Source organism: Neolamprologus brichardi, chromosome 12, assembly GCF_056152115.1.
Source record: "Neolamprologus brichardi isolate AB-2024 chromosome 12, ASM5615211v1, whole genome shotgun sequence".
NCBI lineage: Eukaryota > Metazoa > Chordata > Actinopteri > Cichliformes > Cichlidae > Neolamprologus > Neolamprologus brichardi.
The window spans coordinates 36,820,458-36,842,159 of record NC_142115.1 but is presented as its reverse complement, the minus strand read 5'-3'; the positions used below and the strand labels follow the sequence as shown (position 1 = coordinate 36,842,159).

At 42.3% G+C, this 21,702-nt stretch overlaps 1 protein-coding gene across 1 annotated transcript in view; it reads left to right on the top strand.

Annotated features, from left to right (window-relative positions):
- Positions 1 to 21,702, top strand: part of smarca2 (SWI/SNF related BAF chromatin remodeling complex subunit ATPase 2) — a 58,479-nt gene that overhangs the window by 7,767 nt on the left and 29,010 nt on the right. The window contains exons 7-20 of the mRNA XM_087849511.1: positions 496 to 622; positions 1,198 to 1,371; positions 2,821 to 2,994; positions 3,902 to 4,072; positions 6,172 to 6,222; positions 7,211 to 7,341; positions 9,760 to 9,817; positions 9,976 to 10,073; positions 10,387 to 10,534; positions 15,464 to 15,627; positions 17,843 to 17,909; positions 18,022 to 18,132; positions 19,398 to 19,640; positions 21,390 to 21,503. Coding sequence (XP_087705637.1) covers positions 496 to 622; positions 1,198 to 1,371; positions 2,821 to 2,994; positions 3,902 to 4,072; positions 6,172 to 6,222; positions 7,211 to 7,341; positions 9,760 to 9,817; positions 9,976 to 10,073; positions 10,387 to 10,534; positions 15,464 to 15,627; positions 17,843 to 17,909; positions 18,022 to 18,132; positions 19,398 to 19,640; positions 21,390 to 21,503 — 1,831 coding nt within the window. The remainder of the gene's footprint in view (positions 1 to 495; positions 623 to 1,197; positions 1,372 to 2,820; positions 2,995 to 3,901; positions 4,073 to 6,171; positions 6,223 to 7,210; positions 7,342 to 9,759; positions 9,818 to 9,975; positions 10,074 to 10,386; positions 10,535 to 15,463; positions 15,628 to 17,842; positions 17,910 to 18,021; positions 18,133 to 19,397; positions 19,641 to 21,389; positions 21,504 to 21,702) is intronic.

Here is a 21,702-nt window from a genome sequence, read left to right as displayed (position 1 = left end):
ACCCAGAGATATAGGGGGAAAACTTTCAGTAAGACGACACAAAACGTGCAGGTTTTATGGTTTAGTTGGACCTGAGTGTCATCATCCTTGTTAACATGCACCAAAGAAGCTAAAGAAGCACTGGGAAATTAGACTTTAAGCCTGAAAGATGCTTATTGAGCAAACACTCAGTATGCACCTGAGGCAATGAGACCATGTGTTGATGGAGGCTCTAATGAAGGTAACTGCAAAACAAAACATACGTCAAAATAGCCCTGCTAGATTCAGATGTTGCAGATTGCTGTGAAAAGTGCAATCTGCATCCAAATCTCATCTAAATAATATGATAACAGCTGACAGGTCTCATGGCAAATGGATATAATAATAATAATAATGGATATATCACCATCGTCCAAATTTCCAGTGATGTAAATACCTGACAGCATGTGGTGGACAACACTGTATGTGTGTCCAGTGTCCTGCAGTTTAACCAAATGTCTCCGTAATGTCTCTCAGACTGCAGGCTCGGATCGCGCATCGAATCCAGGAACTGGAAAGTCTGCCAGGCTCGCTGCCTCCGGACCTCAGGACTAAAGCCACAGTGGAGCTCAAGGCTCTGCGTCTGCTCAACTTCCAGCGTCAGGTACAGCTGCAGCGTTTCATGTCTCACGTGCCTGCATCAATGTAAATGCATAACTGCAGCGGCTCGTAGTCGAAAGAGCTCACTTTTGTTATCACTGGAAGTTCATCAGATCACCCGCCGTGTGAGTGTGTGCGGCGCTTTTATCGATAAATCCACACTGGCTGGTTTGCTGCTCAGGTATTCTTAGAACAGAGGTGCCATTTCCACTGATTTATGTTAAAGGTACACGTACATACAGAGTTTGGACTATTGGAATATTATTATTAATTTGTTTCTTTAGGCTGAGTTTCATTGTTGTTTTGGTTTATTGACACTTTCAGAATTCTTAATTTCTCTTATGAGGGTCGTGCTTTGTAATGAAGTGGACCAACCCTGTTTTTAAAGGAAGCTCATTCAATCATGCAAACGTTTAAATAGAAGCCAAATTGTTCATTTTAAGCCCTTTGATAATACAATAGTGCCTCAAGCTGCAGTTTAGCACTATTTTCAACTCGTACTCAATTTGTACTTTAGAGATGCAGGTTAGATTAGATCACTTTAGAGTTGGATGTGTAATCCGTTGATGAATATCCCAGCTGAGGCAGGACGTCGTGGCCTGCATGAGACGAGACACGACCCTGGAGACGGCGCTCAACTCGAAGGCTTACCGGCGCAGCAAGCGGCAGACGCTGAGGGAGGCACGCATGACCGAGAAGCTGGAGAAGCAGCAGAAGCTCGAGCAGGAAAAGAAGCGCAGGCAGAAACATCAGGTGAGTCCGTGTAACAACCCACAGCACTTATTATATCATTTATCTTATTGTTGTTCTTGTAAAAACTGCAGTGCCATGGAAATCAGTAAAAGTAGTGGTGCAACGGATCAAAAATCTCACGGATCGGATCAATTTTCAGATCAGTGAAAAAAGAAAAAAGACAAAAATGTAACATTTACTTATTGAAGTATTTTTTGCCTGTTAAAAACATTCATCTCTAGACTCATTCCACACAATATTAAAAACAATTATGGTTCAATATAGAGCGGTATAGGGCTTTGTATCTACTACTCAATTCAATTCAATTCAATTTTATTTATAAAGTGCCAAATCATATAAACAATCTTTATATTGTAAGGTCGACCCTACAATAATACACACCGCTCATTATATCTCGCTCTGCTGTGATATAACGAGCGGTCACGGTCACGTAGCTTTCCGCTGCCCTGGAGCTCCACCCACTTGTAGCCGTTAGAGCAACAGAAGATGCCTGGGACAGTTCAGCCATAACTTAAATCTTTTCCTGCTCATACACGCTTGGAACGATCTTGCCACTAAAGTGGACGCGAACGGGATATCATAGCGTGGCTCAAGCAGGTCTTGGAGGTCTTTGTTTCTTTGACCTTTCATTGTCAGACACAACGTAGGAACACGCTGGTTACATTAAGACAGATTTAAAAGATCTGGATCAATAAGTTCAGAACATCATCAGTGACAGTAGTTTTATATGTCTAAAGTATGACATCACAGACAGACCAGTTATTTAGGAGCTGTTATGGTTGTAAATTATAGGTTTATTACTTAGAAAATGATTAATGAAGTATTTAGATAATAATAATGTTTCAGATGATTAACATACAGGATAATTCTGGTTCTATAAATGTTGAATTTTGATTTCTCTGAGGTTTCATAAATACTTATCTCTGACTGTAATTTCTGGTAACTGAGGCACTTACTAGTCGTTATTGTTAGTTAGTTCTTTTGTCTGATCTCAATGAAGGAGACGATTATTCAGACTTTCAGCTTTATAGCTTCATAGCTTTAGCCCAGTCGGACTGGGCAGCAAAGGCTGCTTAAATACCACAAACTCCTCCGCTCCTTCACTTGGACCGCTAGTGCTGACCATAACTACCACAGACTGACCACGCGCACCATACACATACTTTTTTTCCTTCTTTTTCGGATCACGTGCGTACCAAACCGTGGAGTGGGGTCAGTTCAGATTACAGATCAACCGGGATCCGCTGCACCGCTAATAAAAAGTATTCCTGACAATTTTTGGTTAAAAAAACAAAACGCTGCCGTCTCATTTCCTGCAGTCAAAACAAAAGCAATCAGAAACCTGTCAACAGTGCGACAGCATCCAGCAGGTGACGAGCTGACAGGAGAAAACTCACGTGGCGTCAGGGTTGTGTCTGCAGAAACAAAAACCTGTGATTTGTTTTTCAGGAATATCTCAACAGCATCCTCCAACATGCCAAGGACTTCAAAGAGTATCACCGCTCCGTGTCCGGTAAGATGCAGAAGCTCACCAGAGCCATCGCCACCTGGCACACCAACACGGAGCGCGAGCAGAAGAAGGAGACGGAGAGAATCGAGAAGGAGAGGATGAGGAGACTCATGGTGAGGAGCGCCAAACCAAGATCAATCTTTTTGGAAGTGTTTTCATAAATGCTCAGAGCAAAAGTTACGGATATACAGGCTGATTATTCACTATAGTGGCTGCAAGCGCATCACAGCTTACAGTAAACGTGTTTGTTGCCAGCAAATGAAGGATCTGGGCCTGCTGAGCTTGGACCAGCCTGCTGGTGCTGTTCTTATGCCAGTTGTTGCCACTGAGCTCAGTGTTGGCTCGACACACTTAGACGTCTGTCTAAATGTTGCTCTCTGCATCTGTATAAGAAATGTCCCCAAATGCACCAGCAGACCAAAACTGAACCTTTCAGAATTAGTATTTAATGCGGGTGATGGTCTCAGTGAGAAGCAGGATGTGACTGTCCACTCGTTTTCCGCTGTTCTCGATCTTCTCTGGTGTCTGATTTCATTCCGACTCATTAAATCAGAGCTGGAGTTTGTCAGCTAAATAATAGCGCACGATACAAACGTCCACAGTGTCGTGCTGCGGCTCTGCGGTCCTGTTTCGCACTTCTCAGCGCCCCACTCGGCTGCCAGCGCTGTTAGTGCTGCTGAGGCCTCATTACACGCATGACTGAAGAGAAGGGAAACTGTAGAAGTGCCGTATGATGCAGACAGAGGAGGACTTTGCCACAGAGACAGTTTACAGATGAGGTCGCTGGTGTGCAAATACACAGTTTAGCCATTTAAAAGTTTAAAAATTATTGTTAGCATGTTTTGTAAAGGATCCATTTGTAATCATAATAATAATTAAAGATCCTAAAGGTTAAACTGGCAACTATATGAGTGCAGTGGAGTTTATTTGTAATCCCGTCCTGTTATCATAATGGATCATTTACACTTTACCGTTCCAGCAGCTCTCGTCTTTAATTTGATGTCACTTTGGTTCATCCAGGCAGAAGACGAGGAAGGGTACCGAAAACTGATCGATCAAAAGAAAGACAAGCGTCTGGCCTACTTGCTGCAGCAGACGGATGAATATGTGGCCAACCTCACCACCTTGGTGTACGAACACAAAGCTGCTCAAGCTGCCAAGGAGAAGAAGAGGAGGCGGAAGAGAAAGAAGGTAGGAGGACGAAGGTCAAGTGTGTGCTCTGTGCAGCACTCAGCTTCAGACAGACAAACACAATCAAGTGGCTGCTGCTGTTTATCCTTACGTGTAGGATATGTGGCCAGTTTGTTTGCTCTTCTCTCAGTGTTCTCAGATGCTCCTGAGTAAATATTTCACTACAACTACACTCACTGACCACTTTGTTAAGTGCACCAGTTCAACTGTGCATTAATGCTCGTGTTGCAGCGACTCGGTGTGTCCGGCCACGTAGGCCGAGACAACCTGCTGACGTTCAAACTGAGAATTAGCTCAGGGTCAAGGACAAACGGGGATTTAAGTGCCGTTGAATGCGGCGTGGTGGTTGGTATTTCTGAAATGGTCTGGAAAAGAGAAAATATCCGGTGAGCAGCAGTTCTCTGGGTGAATGCCTTGTCGATGTCAGAGGTCAGAGGTGAATGGCCTGACTGCTTCAGGCTGATAGGACAGAAACAGTAAGATAAATAACCACTCGCTGCATACAAGGCATGCATGTTAAACCTCCAAAGCAGCATAAGACCACTTGTGTAAGCTAATAACAGGAAGCTGAGGCTCACAGGATCGACATCAACAGATGATTTTTGATTTCTGCTCTGATATTCAGACTGTAGGGTCAGGATTTGGAGTAAACACATCCTGCCGTGTATCAGCGAGTCAGGCTCCAAGTACCAACAGGATATTGTTTAAAAAAACACCCCAGCTACTGTGGCTGACCTCGCCCATCCCTTTGTGATAACGGTGTGCCCGTCTTCTGAATCTGCTTCCAGCAGGATAACATGTCACAGAGCTGCCTTACAGGAGTTTCTTGAACATGAAGAGTTCACTTTATTTAGTCGTTCTTCACAGTAACCAGCGTCATGGATGTGCAGCAGCTCTGTGATGCTGTCACACACAGTATGGACCAAACTCTGTGAGGACTGTTTCCAGCTCCTTGTTGAAAGACCTACCATAGAACCAAGTCCGCCAGAGCTTATATTATATGTTTACATGCTGTGGAGCCATTTTTGGGAGCATTTCAAGTTGCTATACATCAATACAACCATTACAGCCCAGATTTTAATAATATGTCTGCATTAAGTGCATAGTAATTACATAAATTGCAAAAAAGTGCAATAAACTACAAAAAAATTGAAAATCGTTTTTGTTTTTTTAACATATATTTTTAGTTAGAGAAATTTAAGAGGCTTATCCCTCAAAACTGTAAATACAAAAAAGTTGCACAAAATAGTTTCCCACCACAGGAAATTTATTTTGAGTGTCTTCATAGTTTTATTTTTGAAATACACCAATTTTTATACACTGCAGGAAAAACGAAAATAAATATTATAATGCAAATTTGCAAAAAAAGCAGCATATGCATCAAAATAAACTATTTCCAGCAGTGCAATATGAGTCCTAAGCATCCCAGAAACCACACAGAAAGTCATAAAGTCAAACATAACTTATAAAAACACCAGTATAGGCTCATAAGGCCCCGATGGTAAAAAAAAAACTACATTTCCGCGAAAATGACGTCACTTCCGGTTTCGGGCAGGTCATGGCGGACATGCGATAGTTCGCGCTGATGGACTTAGGAAGTGTTACGAACAGCTGATCGGATTGGCAAAGCGTGTTTCTGGAATATTATGTTTTTGTTGCTGCAAGTGCTTTTTATGCAGTTTTTGCAAAACTATATGTGGAAGGAAACTGTGACCGAGGACAAGCTGATGGCATAAGATGTAAGTACAACTCCTCCGGTTTCATATGCAACAAAAATTATTGCGCTAGCTCACGTGGTTGCAGAGCTACCGGGATTTAAAAATAGTTACGCAAAACAGAGCGTGCTGCTCTGACCGGCTTTAAAGGGTTAAGCAGTTCAGAGGGATCCATCCTGGTCCTAGCAATGTGTACCTAATAAAGTGTCATGTGAGTGTACAACAGGAACACAAAGAGCACCTGAGATTTCCCATTCCCTATAACCGGTCAAAAAGAAAAGAGAAAGCACATATTATTATTATTATCAGTGTTTTTCCAGCTTTGATATTTGTCAGTGTTTTGAAGAAAATGCCATCTGATTGGTTGATGTGTTATTTATGTAGAAGGTGGATGGCGATGGTGAAGGCACTAGCGCAATTGGACCCGATGGAGAGGTGAGTTACTGTTCATGTTAAATGTAAAACGTGTTTTTTAATTTGATCTGCAGCTAACTTTGAGTTTACTGAACGCAACCTCATTGTTAGCACGATTCCCACTCTGCAGCTTACCTGCTCAGGACTGCAGACAGAGTCGGTGCTGAGATGTGACAGCAGTGGCAATAAAATCACACGAGTCCTGCACTTATGTTCAACAGGTGGACACAAACATGAATGAGTGACAGTCGTACTGATGGATGTGTAAAAAATCAGGCACTTCTGTTTCAAAGACACTTTCAGGGTTCACGTCCCCCCGATGTCGACAGTTGTTCGCTCTTCGTCCTCTGAATATGCTGATAATTATTCCTCTCATGCATTTGCTGAGTCTTTCATTGTGACTGCTACAAAATCCAACCTACTCTGACAGAAAAAAGAAATAAATAAGGAGGCGAACAAACAAACAGTAATTATCCATTGAGAGGCAGACTGCACCCTGGGCGATTGTACAACAGAGGCATGTTGTAAACAGTCCTCCGAAAGCAAAAAGACGTCTGTGCTGTTTGTTTGCAGTCGTAACTTTCCACACTTTTAACGATGTTCCTCTGAGTGCTCCAGAAGCTCAGGCTGAACTTTGACGGCAGGTTTGGTGAAGCTCGCGGGTGTTTACCTCTAAAGGGAACTTTGGAGGTCTGAAAGTTTGGTTCATGTTGGGATTTTATGTTTTATAGCTCTTGTTTAATTGAGGTTATGGAACTAATGAAAAGTGTTTTACGTTCATTATATGCAGATTGCATCAGCGGCGGCTGATGAAAGTGAAGCTTTGTGGTTTATGGTTCTCATTTCTAAATGGATTTGAAGATCTATATCATACTTTGATCAATATCAAAGTCCGCCGCTCATCTTAAAAACTTAACAGCTCATATCTTTTCAAAAAAAAAGTTAAAAGACTAAAGTTTGAAGATGAGTTCAGATTTATGCATGCTGCTTCTTGTGTTTCCTCCTGCAGCCCATGGATGAAAGCAGCCAGATGAGTGAGCTGCCTGTCAAAGTGATTCAGACTGAGACCGGGAAGGTTTTGCAGGGAACCGAGGCCCCAAAATCCAGCCAGCTGGAGGCTTGGCTCGAGATGAACCCCGGGTGAGTTGCGCAGCACTGTTGTCGGCTTCTGATCTCTTTGAAACGAAACCGTTGGACGCTCCGAGATTCTGCTGGTGGCAGTCTTCGTGTGGCTCGTAATGCTCACACAGACTGCATTTTGTAACGCCAAGAACAAAATCAAAATCAATTCCAAGAAAATTCTTTCAAGTCTAGAATTAAGCATTGCTGTGTTTTCAGGGCGTCATGCACACCAAGGTTTGTGAGCGCGATGACTGATGATGGCGAAAAATCTCAGATAAGCTTTAGAGGTGGGAATCACCATACATCCCACGATACGATATTATCACAATACTTAACGCACGATACGATATTATTGCATTTTTTAAAAATATTTTGCGATATTCAGATTCTGTTCATAAAGGTAAACTTTATCAATATTCATTTTATCTAATAACAAAGTCTCACACTCAGTCTTTCTCTCATTTCAGTTTGATTGTTGACAAACTGAACGGTTTGTATTACAGTCTAGTCCAACTTAACTGAATCAACCATCTGGTACAATTATAGCTATTCTGAACTATGCAGTTTATGAAAACTATGCAGCCCCTTCAGCAACTGAAGAATTTGAAAGTAAATTAAAACAAAATGTAATTTTACATTAAATAAAAAAGTTTTAAACTTAATTAAAATAAAACGTGTCTTAAATTAAAATAAGTAAACTGTCATGTTTATTGCTGCCAAAAACAAGTTAAACACATTTGGACAGTGAAGGAATGTCAGGATTCTTGCTCAGAAAAAGGATCAACATGCTCTGAAGTCAGAGCACAAAAACCTTTTTGTAACAAAATATTGATTTCTGCTGTCCCTGTATCCATACATTATTAGCAAACAAAATATCACCATACTACACAGTATCCATTTTTCCCCCACCCCTAATAAGCTTGGATCTTAGTGACCTTGGCCTCGAGGTCAGAGGTCGAGTTTCCTGAAAACCTGGTGCGTCTAATAACTTGAGAAGGAAGTCACCTCGGATTTTGAAGTTGATACCAGTCTTGGCATCCTTGATAGAATTCACGCGTTTTTATGTAGCTGGTTTCTCAGTGGAGCAATATGATATGTAGCTGTTCCACCTGATACTGTGTCCATGAAAACACATCAAACTACACTCGCTGTGTTCCCTCTGGTCACAGAGTCCACAGCTGGATCCCAATTCAGGGTCTGCAGCCTTAAAGTCTGCAGCCTCAACGGTCCACAAGGGCCGCGTACTCAAAGACCGCTAAGGCCGGAAGTGCGAGGCTTGTGAAATGGGACGGTCTAGCCTCTGTCGCGCTGCCCAGGTTGCCTAGCAACCATGATACTAACAGCTGGGAACGTTTCATACAGCTTTGTTTGACAGAAATGAAGGAGAAAATCTTTTGTTCATTTGTTTGTTTCTACATGAGCTTTGATCATTCTCAGATTAAGCTCAGCTATTGAACGGCGTATATTTTAAAGTAAAGGCTTTAAAACCAAGTTAGTACAAACGTCACTAATGTCACATGACTTTGCCGACATGTGGCCAACAGTAATGTTTTAATGTTCTTCGTTATTAAACATTTGCACATAAATAAGTGACATAATATTCAGTACTTACTTAAAGTTTACTCTTCGGGCGCCCCTCATCCGCCGTTTTTTTTCGGCCGCCGCGCTATGCATTCTGGGATATGTTGGGCCGTGAAGTCTACACCGCCACGTCCTTAAAATTCAGGGAAATGAAGGACGCATTTGAGGGCCGCATTTCGAGCAGCCTTCGAATTGGGACAGCCTTCGTCGCATCGCTGTGACGTAATCGGCCTTAAAATGCGGCCTTTAAGGCTGCAGACCCTGAATACAGCCCACGTTATCACTAAAGCACCCGTCGTTTTCTCCGTAGCACCTCCAGGATCGCAGGTGTCGCTCTGTGCAGCAGAACCATGAGCACGATCAGGTGGAAAAGATTCGTCATTGCCAAGAACACCAAGAGAAGAAAGTCCAGTTTGACTTTACACGACTTTAAAACAAAAAGCAGCAGTTTCATCGTCAGTGAAATTATACTGAGCCAGAAAAACAGCACGAGCTGCTGCAGGCAGACAGTTAACAAGGCAGAAAAATGACTGAATTAATAACATTAGCTTAAATGTTTTAGATTTGTAAATAATATTTAATAAGACTAGGATACGTTGAAATTCTCCTTCCACACTCTGATGATATTGTCTGAATATCAATATCCCCGAATCAGCTCATCTCCTTCATAGTTAAACATGTTTATAGTGTCAATCTTTTACTCGCTCTGTTCATTTATGTATTAATAAACTCTCTTCACTATCTGGAGAGTTGTTGCTCGTTAGATAAATTGTGCTGAAGGTCGTCATTATGTTTCTGTGACGGGCACAGATGTTTTAATGAGGCTTTGTTTTCCTGTTGCTTCTTTTGAAACAGGTATGAAGTGGCCCCGCGGTCAGACAGCGAGGAGAGCGGCTCAGAGTTTGAAGAGGAGGTAGAGGATTCTCTCATTAATAAACGTTATGTTGCACAAGATCCACCAGGGGGAGCTGTTCACTTTATTATCCACATCAAAGTTCTTTGTTCCACCTGTGCTGCTGTTATTTTATTAAGCACGCTCACAGTCATGTGTTATCAACTTTACCTTATAAGGAGGAAGATGAGGCGTCCAAAGGAGAGACAGAAGAGAAGAAGATAATCGATCCCAACGGAGATGGAGCCACTGAGAGAGCTGCCAAGAACATCATCGAGTATTGTATTTCCTTCTGTTATCTCCCATTTACTCGGCATGTGTTGCATCAGCTAGAAAGAAGCGTTCAGTTCACATACGCTGGAAGTTGAGTGTGTAGACTGTTTTCTAACAACCTGGAACCTGATTTTCCTGCAGGAGCCTCACGAATAAGCAAACAAACAAACCTCTGGCTGCCTTTGTGTTGAATGTGGATTTCCAGAGGAGCTCAGACAGTTATTAGTCTGAGCTCCTGGGGTCAGGCTTCAAAATTAAATTTGTAAGCTGGTTCAGTTTGAGTTAGAATACTTTCAAATGCTCTCTGTCTCTGTCAGGTCGGCCAAGCAGGATGTGGATGATGAGTACAGCGTTCCTACTGGCCAAACCAGCTCCCAGTCTTACTACGGCGTGGCCCACGCTGTCATTGAGAGGGTGGAGAAGCAGTCGTCGCTGTTGATCAATGGGATGCTCAAACAGTACCAGGTACACACACGTATACAACATGTCTGCTTTTGTAGAAGCTGTCCACTCCTCCCTGTGCCTGAATCTACCAGAGGTCTCTTCCTGTTAACAGGGAGTTCCTTTTTTCCACCATTGCCAGGTGCTCCTCACAATCAGTGGATTGTTGAGTTTTTCACCCTAATATTGTATCTTTGAGGGAACTTTTTGGTCCAACAACATGACAAGAATTTAATTAATGAGTCAAGCAAGTCTACATTGGTCACATTTGCAAATAGATGGAGGGAACATATAGAAACACTTGTTGTGAAGCTTCTGCTTTTTTCCAGCTTTGTTCCAAACAGTGTGTCCGATGTTTCCTTTGTCCCAGGCTGGTCTAAAACGTCGTTCTTGCCTTTAACTGGTTCGACCTCATTTGTAAGCGCTACCACGGGAACTTTGGCGTGACTGAGCAGGGCTTCCTAACTGTTCTTGGACAGCTTGTCCTGATCCTGGCTGAACAGTGTGGCCCAGCGCTGCCACCAGCAGACACGTCTAATTTGTCTTGAATGCCCTGTGAGGACGTAGTTTCAGTTCAGTTCTACCGAGTCTGTGAAAAACATCTAAAGTGTCCAGCTGGAGCAAGATTAAGATGTTGAAAGTGTAACGAGATGGCAGAACGCTGCACAGAGATTTGCAGCATCATGCAAACATATCAACTCTTTCAGCAGCTATTTTATCTTCCATCATCAATTATGTGCAAAACAGACGTAATGTGGATTTCAGGTTAGAGAGCAATCCACCAGGAATGTCTGCTTGCATGCGGTTGAAATTGGAACTTCTTTCCAAATGAAAGCTGAGTCAGATTGTGCCCTCTTTCAGCAGACCGGCTCCTTTCAAATCAGCGAGAACTGATTTGCAGAGCTAAACTTTGTCTAAATGTATGTCTGCATGTTCACACGGGAAGCCTGTCTCTAATGTGGGGCATTTTTAAGCACGCGTGGGATCCACCCGAGCATTCGATGTGTGATTTGAGAGGCATTAGATAAAGTCATGCAAACACTGAGCTTGCATGGACAGTCAGCAACTTGATTGCAAACAGAAAACAATATGGCAGCTTGTTTGAGACCAAAACTAGTGCAGCAAAATGTATTTATAACAACATGGTAGCAATGAAGTTTGCTCATGGAGGTGCTGAATTAACCCTTTAAGACCTACCATAGAACCAAGTCCGCCAGAGCTTATATTATATGTTTACATGCTGTGGAGCCATTTTTGGGAGCATTTCAAGTTGCTATACATCAATACAACCATTACAGCCTAGATTTTAACAATATGTCTGCATTAAGTGCATAGTAATTACATAAATTGCAAAAAAGTGCAATAAACTACAAAAAAATTGTAAATCGTTTTTGTTTTTTAACATATATTTCTAGTTAGAGAAATTTAAGAGGCTTATCCTTTAAAACTGTAAATACAAAAAAGTTGCACAAAATAGTTTCCCACCACAGGAAATTTATTTTGAGTGTCTTCATAGTTTTACTTTTGAAATACACCAATTTTTATACACTGCAGGAAAAACGAAAATAAATATTATGATGCAAATTAGCAAAAAAGCAGCATATGCATCAAAATAAACTATTTCCAGCAGTGCAATATGAGTCCTAAGCATCCCAGAAACCACACAGAAAGTCATAAAGTCAAAGATAACTTTTAAAAACACCAGTATAGGCTCATGAGGCCCTGATGGTAAAAAACTACATTTCCGCGAAAATGACCTTCACTTCCGGTTTCGGGCAGGTCATGGCGGACATGCGATAGTTTGCGCTGACGTCTATTCCAATGTAGGAAGTGTTATGAACAGCTGATCGGATCGGCAAAGCGTGTTTCTGGAATATTATGTTTTTGTTGCTGCAAGTGCTTTTTATGCAGTTTTTGCAAAGCTATATGTGGAAGGAAACTGTGACCGAGGACGAGCTGATGGCATAAGATGTAAGTACAACTCCTCCGGTTTCATATGCAAAAAAAATTATTGCGCTAGCTTACGTGGTTGCAGAGCTACAGGGATTTAAAAATAGTTACGCAAAACAGAGCGTGCTGCTCTGACCGGCTTTAAAGGGTTAAAAGAGTCCAGTCTGAGTGCTTTCAGTAGTTTCCTGGTTACACAGACGATGAATCAGCAAACGTTGGCTGATCTGCAGAGAAGACCAACTTTGCATAAGGAACATTTTAGAGACTGTAAAGTTCTCGTATAAGTTGCAAACATTGGACCACATCGGCGTCCGAGCTGATACATTAGAAAAATTCAATTAAAAGCTTTGGACCCCCCCTACATGCTGCAGCTCTCACTGCAACTCAGGAGCACCGCTGCTGTCAGCTTTAAGCAGAGTTTACCCGACAGCTGAGTAACAGACTGTCTGCTTACGAACAGCTTTAGCTTTAATTGGATCTTCATTCTCCAGCTTTGTGCTAGTCTGAAACAAAGGGTCAGCGGATGAGTTTGATAAATGACTTCTTTTGGCTTTTTACCCACAGAGGTTTGGATTGTGACTACAGTGACACGCGCTGGCGTTCCTTTATCTCCCCCTGGGTGTTTGGACTTGATGGACTGCATCATTACTGTGTGTGTCTGTGTGTGTGCGTTTCATCAGTTTTTGTCAATGCTTTCTGTTCTCATATACTCTAAATGCATTGTGCAGTCCATGCACGTCTGTTTTTGTTGTAAATGTGAGTGAAACAGTCGAGCCGTCGAGTCTTCCCGGCGCCGACTTCCCGCTGTGCTTTCAGTGCCACCAGTAACAGCTTCATAGTCATCAAACGCTACCTTCAGCATGAACACAGGCTACAGATGGCAAGAAAAAGTTCTTATAGATGAGAGCGATTTCCTTTGATAATGCGATGAATCCACACCTCAAATGTTCGATACTTTTTATATTATTGATTCATGTAAACAAGCATCACGTTTCAGCCTCCTAGAGGTCTGAACTAAACTTAGTACCTTGATCAGAAAACTAAACTTCCTCTTTATTTCTCTTAACCTTTAACTTAACTCTAAAAAATTTCCCACATGTGGGACTAATAAAGATTTCTCCTAATCTTAATCAGCAAATTTGCGTTGCCGCCCTCTGGACATGGAAACAAATCGGTTTCAGGTTTTCTGAATATTCCCGAGTCTGTGGGCAAAGAGCCGGTGACTGTCACAAGTCTTCGGTCATAGATGGAGGCTTTGTAAACAAACACGTCTCCTGTTAGGCACATGAATGCGTCTCAGTCAAGCCTGTCTGCCTGTAGCGACGCAGACACCCTCATCTCGTCTTCAGCTGCAGCGTACATGACCGTGAGAGACGTATTGGCAGAGATCTGGAGCTGGCAGCTGGGTACAGCTAGCATTTGTTTTCTATCCAATCACGGTGCAGTCATCCTGTTTGTCTGATTTATGGTGTGCCAAATTTAAAATGAGATATGGCGCGCTGCTTGGGGAAAATTGGACATCCATTAATCGGATCAAACGTCTGTGGTGTCAGTGTATATATATAGCAAACCTACATTCACAGAGACTATGCATTCAGCTGGGAATACATTTCTTTTCACAACCTTCATCTCTGCAATTAGCTCTGCTGCTGCATGTAATGAAGTATTGTGCAGTTTATTGGTCACCTTTTCTGTTGCCCCTGTCCTCCTGACCTTTCCTCAGACCGTCCTTCGCTGATTGTTTCCCCACAGGCGAAACCACGCAGTTATTTTTCTCCCAATGTTTAGGATATAAAATGCTGTGGTGGCAGTAACATCAAGTTAGCCGGCAAAGCTCACAGTGAAAAATGTCAAATTAACTTCTTCTAAAGGTCTAAAGGTTTCACATTTACAAGTACAGAGGCAGAAGAAATGCCTTCAGATTCCAGATGTTTGGCAGTTCTTTCTTTTAGGCTGTCACAGCTAAAGGCACAGCATGACATCATGGATATGTGCGTCTAGTTATGTTTAAAAACTTTAAGACATGTATGTCTGTGAAGGTTCTCAGTCATCCAGGTCATCGTAGTCTAAGGAGCTTGCAAAGAAAAGCGTCTGGACTTCTTTAAGTTGCTTGAAGACGTTTCACCTCTCATCAGAGAAGCTTCTTCAGTTCTTCTTCAGTTCTAAGGTCAGTTTCACACCTTGGCTCAGGCGATTAGAGGATCATCAGGGGGTCCTTTTGTCCCTCTGTGGGGGGAAACTCCCACTAGGTTTATATCTGGGACTCTCCACCATTTGACCTTAGAACTGAAGAAGCTTCTCGGATGAAGGTGAAACGTCTTCAAGCAACTTAAAGAAGTCCAGACGCTTTTCTTTGCAAGCTCCTTTGATTTAAGACATGTATAATTTCTGCACTTTTCTGGATTTTTCTGGATTAAGTCTGTAGTTCCGAACTTTTTCTGACATGTCAAAAAAAAGGATCAAAGATGAGTTTCAGTGTAATCTTTTGTCGCTTTAACATCTTTTTTTCTTCTTAATTCAACTTAATTTCACGGCGTATGTTTACCTGTCGCCATCTGCACCCCACCTGCAGTGGCTCTGTGCCCCGACAGCAGGCCCCGCCCCACAGTGCGCTGCTCCACAGTGGGATGCTATAAAAACAAAGATTGCACCAACAAACGTACAGAGCTGGATGTTAGAAGGCATTAGAGGCCCGTAGTGCTGCACAGACCATCCTCAACATGCAAGAAACTTTAATGTGCTGCTTTAGCTTCATCACCTGATTGTTAGGACTGCCCTGTGATAGGATAACCATAGTAGTGCAAGGATGCATTTACTTGACTTGTTGCAGGTGCCTGTGATTGCCTTCATATTTGCTTTTATTATTCACAGCAGCCATAAGGAGAGCTCCGTTATTCATGTTGGAATATAGATGATTGTAAACATTATTAATTGTATTGTCTTTTTGACATCTAGTTAGTGTATTTCTCCTTTTTCGCTCACGCTTTCTTCTCTGTGTTTTAGATCCAGGGGCTCGAGTGGATGGTGTCCTTGTACAACAACAATCTCAACGGCATCTTGGCTGATGAAATGGGGCTCGGCAAAACCATCCAAACCATCGCCCTTATCACCTACCTGATGGAGCACAAGAGGATCAACGGTCCCTTTCTCATCATCGTTCCTCTCTCGTTAGTGCTTCTCTTCCAGCATCAGTCGTGGCTCTTATCTCGCAATGTCATGACACCCTAAGATCTAACGTTATTAGAGTCACCTTTGAAAAGAACTTCAAATGATAATCACTCGTGTGAAGGCTTTCTTTTTGTTCGTGTATTAGCAGCACTACATGTAAACTACCCCGAAGGTCCTTATGAGTGCTCCCTCACTCCCTTCCTGTCCTTTTAGCGATTTCCATCGGTGCCAGGAACCTGTTTAAAAGGCGTAGGCTATATTTTATCAGCTTCAGCTTTGTTACATGGACTCAGCATCCATTTGAAAAAGCACAAACAGCTTGTCAGCATGACTGCACCTGGAATTAAGGGGCACTGTAATAAGAAAAAAGTGTATTTTTATATCTTTGTAATAGATTTGTGCTCTGCACGTGCCCCCTGAGCAGCACACGGGCTGTAATGGAAAGCAGGAGAGTTGGTGTTTGCTCAAGTGTCAGGTGTTCACATCCATCTCACTGTGATAAGTCCAAATTCATGCTTCGTAATTATTCTAACAATATCAAGTACAGTGCATACTAAACAGGGTACGAGAATTCACTTTGCAGTGTGGAAAGGAAATGGGTCCAGCTGCTCACAGCTGCATTAAACATGCATTGTGCATGAAGGTGCTTAGAAGTTAAATTGGTGTTCTTAGGCCACTTCCTGTTAGTATGAGGTGGATGGAGGCACGGACACAGGAGGCACAGGTCTCGCTTCTCTTCTGTGTTTTGACACCAGGTGCTGAATTGTGGAGCTGCTGGTTTGCTTTGCCTGTGATAATTGAGGCAATGTGCAGAGAAAAGTTCAGCCAATCAAACTGCATTTATTCAGATACGTCAGTGCAGCTGCTCGGCACTCAGATTGTGTTACTGAAATAACCTGAGAGCACGCTAGGTTGTCATTCAACATTTAAACTGCAGGAGAAATGAATCATTGAGTAATCAGAACATCTTATGTAGCCAAAGCAGCGAAGTTCATGCTAACTGCTAATGGAAGCTTGCCCTGTGGGAGAGATGCCACCTGAGATGGATATGACATTACTGCTCTAGTGACTGCAGCAGGACAGAGGCATTACATCATCAATAACGTTTATGTGACCCTGCACGCCCCTCAAACCACACGGTGTTCTGGTTATGGCTTTCTTTTCTTTACTGTGCTTTCACAGTACTTTTTGGGTTTAGCACAGTCTTCGGTCCAATCAATCAGCTCTCCTGCTGCCTCCGCTCTCTTGTCACCCAGCGTCACTAAAAAGACCTGATTACCCCTGCTGCACCGCCGCTCCCCTGCTGCAGAGCCAAAGACCTCACCTCTGCCACAGTTTAGTTTTTAAGCTGCTAAAACAGCACGGGAGGATAATTAGCATGTCTGAGTGTTTTTGCCCCGAATAAAGATGCTGAATTTTAGTACAAGGCTGTGTGCATCTCATTATAGGGTCAAAGGAGCCAAAATATTTGATGGCAGTTTTAATAATGAGTAGAGAGGCTTGTATTTATTTCATTTATTTCATGTGTGGGACACTTTATAACTGTGCAACATTAAGGCTAAAAACAACCCATAGTGCATTATTGTCCATTACAAAATAATATCTGATAATGTGAATAACTGATGACTTTACGGGTGTGGTGGAAATAAATCTTTAAAACTGTTTTCAGAGTGTGGGAATATGTCCAGTTACTGATCCAGCTTCATGAAGTGTGTGATTCCCCTCACAGGAAAGCAGCGTGCTGTCGTTCAGGGGGGAAAAGTCAAAGTGGTTTAAGGCTGATGAAAGTGTGCAGAGTGCAGGAAAACACTCGTCTTTTTAATTGTTATTCCTTTTAATGTCGGTTTCTAACTGCAGGTGTTTGAAGATTAGAGCGAACAATGGTTGTGTTTTTAGCAGCAAGCCTATTTTTTAATGATTAATGAGCAGAGCACTTTTTTCTTTCTAAGTGATGGAAGCTGAGCGGAGGCTTAATTCGCTGCTCAAGGCCACTGTGTGTAATGTGCTCTTGAATATGCATAGTGTGCAAATATGGAGCCTAAAACTGTCTGTTTTTTAGCACACAGCAGTTTGTCCCAGTGTGCCACTGAACCAGAGCTCATCTCGTCTCTGCTTTTGTGCATTTTCATGGTTTCTTTGGCTGTTTTTGTAAATGAAGTGTTGATGAATCTGTCGTCTTTGAAGATTCTGACCACATTTACATGCTGTTTTCAGGACCTTGTCTAACTGGGTCTATGAGCTCGACAAATGGGCTCCGTCTGTGGTTAAAATTGCTTACAAGGTGAGACAAATCTCTGTTTTTTAGTCTAGTGTCTTCTTTCACTTCACAGACGTTCAGATTTTCTGCTCTTTACGACAGAACGTTGTCTCTTCTTTGTCTCTCCACATATTAGGGCACCCCTGCTTTGCGTCGTGGGCTGGTGCCTCAGCTCCGCAGCGGGAAGTTCAACGTCTTGCTGACCACCTATGAATACATCATCAAAGACAAGCATATACTGGCTAAGGTGAAAAGGATCAAACCTCTTTCTTCTATCTATAATGTGCTTCCTAACTTGAACCCTGTTGCAGCGTCTCCGTCTTCACAAATATCCACAAAATGAGCAAAAGGAAATTATGTCCGCCGCTGCCGAAGCTCAAATCACCAAAACATCTGGAGAAGCGACAGAACTGTGATTGTTGATTGTTTCGTGCAGTAATTTGAGAGATGTTGCGTTTCCTCGCTTTGCTTTTCATCTCGTCAGTTGAATAAATCATGCGCCATGCATTATTCACTGACGCTCGCTTTTGCACTTTGTACATTTTGTTGTTTTTAATGAACAAACTTTTCATCTTCAGCTAAAATTCTGATTTTTGTTTTTCTCACTCGAGGCTTTTTAAAGGTTCAATATGTGCAGTAATTGTATTTTATTAACATAAAAGTTTTGCAATAACACCAAGTTTGATTACTTGTGATGAACAGACCTGATTCCAAACATGTTGGGACGCTGTGTAAAGAACACAGTGATATATTTTATTCACAACAAAACACAGAAAACACATCAAATGTTTAAACTGAGTGAAATAATTGTTCATTTTGTATCTGATGGCAGCAACAGTTTGCCACTGTGCAGCATCCTCTTATTTTAACATCAGCCCACATCATCAAACATCTGGAGCTGAGGAGAGCAGCAGCTGGAGGAAAGCTTCCGGCCTTTTGTTGCTCCGACTGTTTTTCAGATGTGTTGCTGCCGTCAAAATCAAAACGAGCCAATATTTCACCTAAAATTGTGCATTTGTTCAGTTTAAACACGTAATATGTTTTCTCTAAAATATGAGATCTGCAATCAGTGAATTCTGTTTTTATTGACATTTTACAGCTTTTTTGTGCTCATAATACACATTATATGACAACATATACATAAACACGCTAAATAAAAGGCAGAGTCACAAGCTTGTTGTTTGTATTTACAATTATTCTGCTGCCTGTTCTTAATAAGTGCTGGCCTGTTGTGGGGTTTGTTGCTCTGTTTTTTTGTTTGTTTGTTTGTTCCTGTGTTTTGTTTTTGTTTTTTTGTTGTTGTTATTGTCTGTGTTCCTCTGTCCCGCTGTTTGTGAATGTGTAAAAATTTTGACACTTGCATAAATAAATACATTAATAATAATAACAATTATTCTGCAGCCTGACGGTCGTCAAAGTGCAAAATCAAACTCCTGCAGCGACGACTGAGATACAAACTGAAATATTTAAAATGCTCATTTGCACTCGGGTTCTGTTTCGTGTCTCCTACAGATTCGCTGGAAGTACATGATCGTTGACGAGGGTCACCGCATGAAGAACCACCACTGCAAACTGACACAGGTGCTGAACACGCACTACGTGGCCCCCCGTCGGCTGCTCCTCACCGGGACTCCTCTGCAGAACAAGCTGCCCGAGCTGTGGGCGCTGCTCAACTTCCTGCTGCCCACCATCTTCAAGTGCTGCAGCACCTTCGAGCAGTGGTTTAACGCACCCTTCGCCATGACAGGAGAGAGGGTAGGTGCCAGGAGAGCGACCAGTGTTTTAGTTTGAAGCTAACGCTGGCTGATGCTGAATCTGGGTTTTGCAAATCAAGTTAATAATTAGTTTTAACCTTCGTAGATCAAACAATAATACATAATGCATTTTGTTTTGTCATGTAGTATAAATTTACAAAGGAGATATGAGAAAGAGATGAATCATTTCTGAAAGCTCTGTGATTAAAGAGACTGAAGATGTTTTACAGTTTGGCTGTCGTGATCTCACTCATGGCAGAAACCATCAGCAGGAACCTCGGGCACATAAATGGTTAATACGTCCTTCATGTCATTTGGATCACGGCCACTTAAAACTTTTAAAGTGATGATAAGTACAGACATTATCATTCATTATCAGAAGATACCAAAGCTTCTTTGCAAAAACTGAAATCCTTTTAAAAACTGTATTTACAGCCTTTTCTTGCTGTAATGGGCTGATTTTTACTGAACACAGAAAAACCCTAACCCCATTTAAAGCTGTTAAATGGACCTGCTTCCATCTGTTCCCCTCAGCTCGCTGCTTTTCTTTGCAGCAGTCACATGTTTCATTACTCCTGGCAAAGAAGCAAAGGGAAGTTATTTAGGTCATTTATGTCTAAAATTTAACACGGCTCATTTAAATTCATAAGGGGGAAGGTTTTTATACCCACTGCATTAAGACTCTGTTAGTGTTCTGAATGTCTGAGTATCCACAGGGAATTTTATTTCCTGTCCCTGGAAAGTTCAGTGAGTCTCACAAAAACAGGCAGGATTCAAAAAGTAAAAGATTTCAATAAATAGACCCCTGAGAGTTAATCTGGGTGTCGTCACTATAGGAGTGACGTTTCACGTCCTACATTTAGAAGCGGTTTCCTCATCGACGGCTTTCGATGCTTCTGTACCGTCCAGAGCGCAGTAGGCTGAACGAGCAGTAGCCAGCAGGGAAGTGGTCTCTGATATCTGTCTGTGCTCAGCAGTCATGTGACTGCGGTTTGGACAAAGGTCCCGGTTCAATGCTAGGAGAGGACGCAGCCCTTTGGGGTCGTGTCGTATCAAACATGTGGACTTTCATGTGGGAGAAGGCAAAACTTTCAAATCCCCCGTATCACTGCCCGCTCCCACAGAGTTCAACGATCCATCTTTAGATTACATACAGCTCATCTCATATTACTTTTTTAGATGCATATAATTAAAAGTTATAGATGATTTCCAAGCTGAACAATAAGTTGTGTTCTGCTCATTTCCAGCTGTACAAGCATTGCATGATTTAGGAAAAGAATATTTAAGCGTATTTTTACTTTCTTGCATTAGCAGTTGCTGTTTTAGTTCATGAAAAACACTTTGGTGCCCTGAGTGCAACAGAAGCAGCGTGGCCAAACAATTTTTAATTAAAAAGGCACCCTTAAGGAAAACGTGGATTCAGGTACGCTTCTTATCATCAGTAAGGTTTCAGTGATGTGTAATAATGGCAGCAGAGTGAGTCAGTGGTTGGAAACAGGCCGGACCCTCCTGTCTGGGATTTGCATGTTCTTTGTGTGCCAGCGTGGGTTTCTTCCAGGAGCTGTTGTTTATCTCGCCGTGGAGAACATGGCGTGATAATAACAACCTGCAAAAGAGCTTCTTTCTCTTAAGAGTTTTACTTCTGGGTTAAATGACGGTTTAGCGTAAAGTCGGCAGGCAGGAATCTCGTCACTCTGCATGAAACAAACAGCTGCGAGGCATCACCTCTCACTCTTTCTGACGTGTTCAGGTCGACTTAAACGAGGAGGAAACCATCTTGATCATCCGGCGTCTGCACAAAGTGCTCCGCCCGTTTCTCCTGCGCAGGCTGAAGAAAGAGGTGGAGTCTCAGCTGCCAGAGAAGGTGAGCTTAACACGACTGAACGTTGATGTAGGACGCTGCAGAGTTCTCAGTGCACCAACCCTGCACTGCTGTTTGCATGTAACGCATGTGTAAGTCGCTCCTAATGAGCTGTTTTTACACTTTGAGGAACGGGATAGTCTTCGCTGACCTTGGATGCAACATTCCTGCTTTCCAAAGTAATTGAAGCTGCAGGTTTGTA